At 37.0% G+C, this 7,618-nt stretch overlaps 1 protein-coding gene across 2 annotated transcripts in view; it reads right to left on the reverse strand.

Annotated features, from left to right (window-relative positions):
- Positions 1-2,937: 2,937 nt before the first annotated feature.
- The window catches only part of LOC101863084 (influenza virus NS1A-binding protein homolog A), a 64,870-nt gene continuing 60,189 nt past the window's right edge, over positions 2,938-7,618 (reverse strand). For both annotated transcript variants that reach the window (XM_035968340.1, XM_005092758.3), the window contains exons 11-12: positions 7,235-7,408; positions 2,938-5,498 (exon numbers count right to left, since the gene is read on the reverse strand). In XM_035968340.1, coding sequence (XP_035824233.1) covers positions 4,987-5,498; positions 7,235-7,408 — 686 coding nt within the window. In that variant the 3' untranslated portion in view covers positions 2,938-4,986. The remainder of the gene's footprint in view (positions 5,499-7,234; positions 7,409-7,618) is intronic.

The raw sequence follows: 7,618 nt of genomic DNA on the forward strand, positions 1-7,618 counted from the left end.
TTCAAGCGATACTGAAATTAAGAAATAGAAAAAGAAACTCTCTTTCCCAACAGTCTTGAAACACAGATAAAAATTGAGTATTTTTCGTCTTCCAGCTTTACTGCTAGAGCCGTCATTTTTCACTGTTTTCATCAGAGAGTAAGCCAATGTTTTTTCCTTCTATCAGTTACAAAAATAACTGAATCACTGTGTAGGCCTACGCATTGCATACCATATTCCTCGAATCAGACAATAATAAGCAAATTTGTAAGTAGAAGAAAGAAACAAGACCTTCAGTAAGTTTGTATGAGTACCTTTCTTATTAGTAGGCCTAAGGACAATAAAAACTCCAAAGAAAAAAAAACTTGGAGGAGAGACATGAAATGAGCTTTAATGGCTCCCCACGGATAGAAATGAATGCAGAAAAGTTTTAGGTGTCCTTCGCTTCCTCAGGACCAAGGGAAATTCTCTATATCCCACTTGTTGGTCCAGAATCTCTCCCTACCTCTCTCTCTATACCGATACAAATAGACTGCTTATCCGCTTAGTGAAAAACTCTATCAAACATCATTTTGAAATGAAATGAGTAATGGAGTCTTACACTGAGCAGTCAAAATTTAGTGAGAATGTACACAGAAAAAGGAAAACCGTTTACACGAAAAGGTCGGCTTCATGTTCCAATCTTCTGGAAAAGACAATTTCCACAACTCTTTTATTTTTAATCTTTATTTGACAAATGGCTCCAACAGTGATTAAAAACATGAGCAACATGGTAGCATCAACAAAACCAGAAGAAAGATGAAACAGAACAACAACAAATACTGCTCATCATGGAAGAACCAAATGCCCAAGTCATAACATTCTCTTTGTACTATATTCCAATAGTGCACATGGCTCCAGTGGAGACTAAAAACCGTGCAACACCATAAAACATGGATAAATGAGAATTCTTCAAATATCATATGTGATATGCTAGAGTAAAAAAAAAATCTAAAAATTACATCCTAAGCAGATAAAATGGAAGTGCATTAATTCCAACCTTAAATGAAAAAGAAAACAATCTTAATTCATTTACAAGTCATATCAATTACAACCAAAATAGGAGCTCCAGATTAGACAATTTTTCAAAAGAGTCACAAGCTAGCACAAGACACTTTATGACAATTACATTTGTTGAGAGAATTCACGAGCAAAACATGGAGACGAATGGACAAACATATTTCTAAAATATACAAAATAAAGAAGAAACAAAATGAGCATGACTAAACCGCCTTCTGTATCTTTTGCTTGCGTGAGATGCACTAAGAAGCTTAAAGCAAAAAATTCACAGCAAACAATTCTTAAAAGACAGAACAGGGCTGGAGAGAGGAACTTTATACTTCAATGCAAGCTTAAGTAAGAGGAAATAATTCCATCTGCCTATATTCTCAAGAACATCTATCAAATGTTCAGCTTGCTCAAGAACATGACTAAACCAAACAAAAACATCAAAAATCAAATTCTTCTTTTTTTTTTTTACTATGTAGAACACTTTAAAAGCTGAAGCTGCCTGATTGGGGAAAATGGCAAAACATTTTATCCACATTAAAAAAACCCATAAAAGTACATCATAAGCACAAATATAAATAAGAATACATTTACTTCAATTTCTTATGAACCGATGAACCATGTAGGCCCAATATAATACACTCATTCCAAGAGGAGCCCAACACATACAATTAAAAAGGACTCATCAGTCTGGCATCATGGTCTAATCATTATGATGCTATCTACCATAATTCCAGGTACCTTCCACAATTCAAAAGACCACCAAAACATTATTTTGAAAACTTTGCTCGTATACTTCATAATACACAAACATAAACAGAAATGACAATAAAATAGTAAGAAATAGGAAAATGATTAGCAAACCCTCCCTCAATTCCAGTACATAACTAATAAACTTGCATTGCAAATTGCTTTGACCTAAACAAGGGGTAAATATTTAAATCTATCAAGCGAAAGTTACTTCATCTTTTTATCTTTCCTAAAACACATAAGACAAGTAAGCCTGGGTTAGAAAGGTAAGAGAATTAAATTTCTCAAGCTTGGAAAGTACTGTAACTTTGTCAACTAAAACGGAAGACAAAATTCACAAAGTTTTTTTCTGCATCTATTTAACACAACTTACACTCACTGTCTCTACAAAGACAAACCAAATGACACAAACAGAGATAAAGACATGAACGGACCAGATACTTAATTTCTTCCACTCCAAAAAAGTGTCACTACCGTACATTGTTAACAGAAGTGACCACAGAGAGCAAGAGCAGTACAAAGATGATCTGCTTACAGCTGGGTTAAGAGTACAATTTTATAGCTAGAAGGACCATACCAATAAAGACCCATTACATCTGAACATTCAGAAAACCACTGAACATTATGCGGCAACATTAAAACTAGTCTCTAGTAACACCTTTAACCATACAGATGGAGAGGGGGGGGGGGGGGGGGGGGGCCTGATAAGAAGAGAAAGCACAAAGAAAGTCCAGATATCTAAATTGTTTTACACATTCAAAATACAACCCAGACCATCAATGATTTATTTATAGAGGCACCAGCAATCCATGTCCAGGGGCTGTTTTAGCCAGTGAAAAGAAAAACACATCATAAGAATAAAACTACAACAGTATACAGCAAATGCAATTCTTGATTAAAGAGCTCAGTCGGGCACAACATGCAAACTAATTCACACACAATTTCACGTCAGACAGGCAAACAAGACAGTAAAATAAAGTTAAAGCAAGCTCTGTATGCACGTTGTCGATATGTGGAGAAAGGCAAAGCATGCACTAGAAAAAAGCATTCACAGGAAATTGTAAACACCTCAAAAGTCCGATTGAAGTAACCCAAAATGCTAAAATTTCCCTCAGTTTGCCTCAATATCTAACAAAGAAGTACTTTAGAATTCTTTTTTCCAAAAAAAGGCTCATACTCAGAACACAAGATCCGACTACTTCTTATAAATAATAAGAAAGATAACAAAAACAATGTTACAAAGAAAAGATGATCATGGACCAAAACGTAAGCTATAGTGAAAAGCTACAACGCTTTATTTTTCATCCCATTTAAAACAAACTGACTCAGAAATATAGTTGTGCAGTTATTTCAGGTTACATAGACACAAAATATTATGATTAGTAGTAGTGAACTGTTTTAAAACTCCTCAGAAGTATTGACAGCTCTCTTGTCTGCAAAGAGTAGTTACATCAGCTTTTGGCTTGATATAGGCTGCAGGTAAGGAACATGCAGCAATGAACATCTGCTTCCCTGGATACAAATTTACACAACAACGAAACACATCTGCAAACCAACATCAAAGGGAACACACACTCTCTTCTGGTGCCTTCTTTGAGACAGCAAAGGACTCTTGACAATGCTAAACCCTGGACCAGAAAGAAATGCTTTCCTTTATTTTTAATCCAAAAGGTGTGCGCAACTGTTGACTTACGTCAATAAACATTTGTAAAGCAAGAGAAATTTGGAGGGTGAAGTAGGAGGAAGGGTTAGGTTCTACAAAATGTCTGTACAATTGTGTTTCAAAAGTGGAGGTAAAATGACCAACATAAATCAGAAAACGGCATTCAACTAACAAAATCTCTGAGATCATAGACTTTTGCATTGCTAAATTTCACTGTCAGGGGGAATATCAGCAGTAATATACATTACAGACAAATCAATTTTCGCAACACAGACAGCTAATATATTGGGTACTTGGCTGTCATAAATTTGTTAGTGTTTGAGCGCTTAAGCAGCTGCTAGTACTGTATGCTTCCCAGGAAGCCGAGAATGTTTCTGAGTCTGCTGACTATGCTACTGAGCATTGAGAGGCACTGTGGAAGTGCAGTAATTATTATCATTAAGATTTTTGCAGTAAGTTAACTCTTCTCTTTCAGTTTTCCAGCAAGATCTGAATTTTTCAAGTTATAAACTTCTGAAAAAGCCTATAATTCATATCATGAGAGCTAATCACTGGGCTCTTCATAAATGTATGAATAACCACGTACTGAGTGAAACACATTTGTGAAGCGATCTGACATAATGAGTTACTTCTTGGATTTATGCTGTAAGGAAATAGATACATCACGCTTATAGGCAAAGTTTTTATAATTCATAAGTAGGCCTACGAAATAATAAAAGACAGGTTATCATTCAAGAATATGGCATCAATAGAAAATCTACAAATTTGACCCTAATGTCGATTTTTGGCCAATATCTCCATTTGAAGACTATGAGAAGTAACTGATTTTGTCGGCACGCCTCACATTTCATTAGTTACAATATCTTTAATTGGTCGAGTATCTTTACATTCACTAAGCCGTTCCTTTTCGCTGCTTTGTCCTTCACACATATGAGCTACTCTGATGCAGTCAAGTTTACCTTTCTGATAGCTCTCACCAGAGACACAAGATAAACAACAAGAACTCACTCCCATTCTCGACAGAAGACAGAAATTATAATAAAATTACAGGAAGTTAACAAATCAAGAGAGAAGTTCTATTTAAACCTGCACAAACAGGACACCCAAATGTCTGAATGGTCAGGTTCTGGAATGGTCTGAGCATTCCATTTCCATGTAAATAATTAAGATGAGACACAGCACAATACACATAAAATGGCACAAATAGTCGTCAATATAATATTCTGAAACAACACCACTACCTGCTGTACTGATTATCTCCGCTTAATTCACTTTTTAACAATGAGACAGCCCAGAGAAATCCTTTCAAAATATTCCTCAGTAGCAAATGCTAAAGGAGAACTGGAACAAACTGAACTTCAAAAGTTCTCCTCTGTTTTATATACATCTTGTCACGGTTAACGTCTTTCACAAACCATCTTTTAACAACTCCTCCTATCCTCTCCCGCATGTCATGAAAAATGAAAAGAGCAAAAAAATTTACAAAGTACAAATGGTGGTACAAAAATAAGAAACATCAGCTCAGGGTCATTCGCTGATTCGTCTTACTACGAAGGAAGCGACTTCTTCTTGTCTTCACTTTCATAATTCAATTCCTTAACACAACCATTTGCTTTGCAGTTTTTGCCAACTTTGTCATCATTCACACAATTACTGTCACTCTTCTTGAGAACATCATTCAGTCTGTTCTCTACACCCTTGAAATCAAAACAAACATCTTTCTCATTACTACTATTCACTGCATCGGCAGTTTTCTCAGAATCAATGAAATCATCATCATCATGCCCATTCGCCTCAACCTCGTTCTCGAGGTCATTGCGAGGGGCGTGGCCAAACCACTCCATGCCTTCCACGTCCAGCCACTCCAGGGTGTTCAAGAACTTCTTGCCGCTGAAGCCACCGACAGCAAACAGACGGTCACTGATGGTCACCGCACTCAGGTTGGCACGCTGAGTGGTCAGAGGCGGTCCCACCATCCACAGCTCAGAGCTGGGGTCATAGATCTCAGTGGACACCAGCGACTGTGCTCCATCGCTACCACCGACCACCACCATCAGACCTGGTGAGCAGATAGAAGCATCTCCATTACAGTTCACACAAACATTCCTACATAAACAGGCAGGAACGGGCACAACTCTAAATTCTAAAATTCTTAGTGTTCTCATCCACAGCTAAATCCAGCTCATTTAATTCAGAGTTCCACAAAAAACAAAACATCAACAAAATTTTTCTCTTAACACTTTGCCACCTCATTTTGGAAAAAAACCAAAGAAACTGGGAGGTAAACATCGCCAATCGGCAAGGCAAGGTGGCAAAGTGACAAAAGTAAAATGATCTCAGAGATTTTGTTAGTTGAATGCCGTTTTCTGATTTTTGTTGGTCATTTTACCTCCACTTTTGAAACACAATTGTACAGACATTTTGTAGAACCTAACCCTTCCTCCTACTTCACCCTCCAAATTTCTCTTGCTCTACAAATGTTTATTGACGTAAGTCAACAGTTGCGCATACATTTTGGATTAAAAATAAAGGAAAGCATTTCTTTCTGGTCCAGGGTCTAGCATTGTCAAGAGTCCTTTGCTATCTCAAAGAAGGCACCAGAATAGAGTTTGTGTTCCCTTTGATGTTGGTTTGCAGATGTGTTTCGTTGTTGTGTAAATTTGTATCCAGGGAAGCAGATTTAAAGTGTCCACTTGGCACATACAACAAACAGTAGTAGACAACCTTCAGGCTTTAAAGTTGGATGAAAACTCACATCGCGTAGAGAGAAAAAAAAACAAAAAACATGGCACTTCATTGATGCATTCCTGGCAAAAAATTCTAAGAACTGCATTTCTAAAAGCATTTGCCGTTTATTCTGTTACTTTATCACTTTATGTTTATTTCACCACTTCATATTGAAAAGAGATGTACGTTGTACATACATAACTGTTTCTGTAACCTTGAACTCAACAACATTTGAGGTAGAGAAGACTCATCCTTGCATCAATACTATACCAAAACAACTTCAAACCAATCACAAATGTATAAGATGAGAAGTAACCCGTTACACTGAATTCATAACACAATTTACTGCAAACAAATACTTTTTGCAGATCATTTCCAAGAGGGGATGTTGAAGAGTGGTTACTATAAAGAAAATTTATAATCTATGAAAACATTACTAAATTTTTCTCTGGTGTCATTAATCCAAAACTTCACATCTTACTTATTTCAATACATACATCTGGGAGTGTTCTTTGCAGTCTTGACATGAGCAACTTCTCATTTAAACCTGGACAGTGAAACCAGGGTGACAATAAGGTGCCTGACTTAGTCGGTGGTCTAGTGCTCTTGGACTAAGAACCATAAGGTTGTGAGTTTTGTGAGTTCAAATCCTGTCAGGGGTTCAACGTTGTGTTCTGAAGAAAAGTACTTCGACACGAATTTTCCTCCCTTCACCCAGATGGAAATTGGTACCCGACTATAGACAGCGAAAGATCTTGTCAGTTTGTTAATGTTTGAGAGTGTGCAATCGGCTGCCTGTACTGTATGCTTCCTTCAAAGCCCAAAATGTTTCTGGGTGTTCTAGAATCTTCTGGGGTAATAAAAGTTGTAAAGCACATAGAGTATGCTGTAGAGCGTGGATATGTGCTATATAAATGCAGTTATTATTATCATTCAGGAACACAGAGGAAATGGAGTTAAGTCTTACAGGAACAGAAAACTGTGGGCTGTAAACACCATGATACACAAAAGAATGAGGTGTTTAACTTTACTTTTTCCAAAACCATCCCTCAACCTCATGGTACTCACCATTGATTATGTCCACCCCAGCACCTCTGCGGGCGATGTGTAGCTGAGAGTGCACGGTCCACTCATCCAGCTCAGGGTTGTACACCTCCACAGTGTTCAGTGTGTTCCACAGGTCCGTGCCTCCGATGGCGAACAGGAGGCCGTTCAAGGCACACACACATGTCTGGGAACGGGCTGAAATTGTAAAGGGACTTCAGTTAAGATAAGATGATAATAAATAATAATAATAATAGTAATAATAAAAATAATAATAATAACAACAACAATAATAACGACAATAATAACGACAACAATAATGATAACAATAATAATAATAACAATAATAATAGCAATAATACACGACATTGCATTCATATAGCGCTCTTTCCCATACGAGTTTAAGCT

This window comes from Aplysia californica, unplaced genomic scaffold, assembly GCF_000002075.1.
Source record: "Aplysia californica isolate F4 #8 unplaced genomic scaffold, AplCal3.0 scaffold00052, whole genome shotgun sequence".
Classification (NCBI taxonomy): domain Eukaryota; kingdom Metazoa; phylum Mollusca; class Gastropoda; order Aplysiida; family Aplysiidae; genus Aplysia; species Aplysia californica.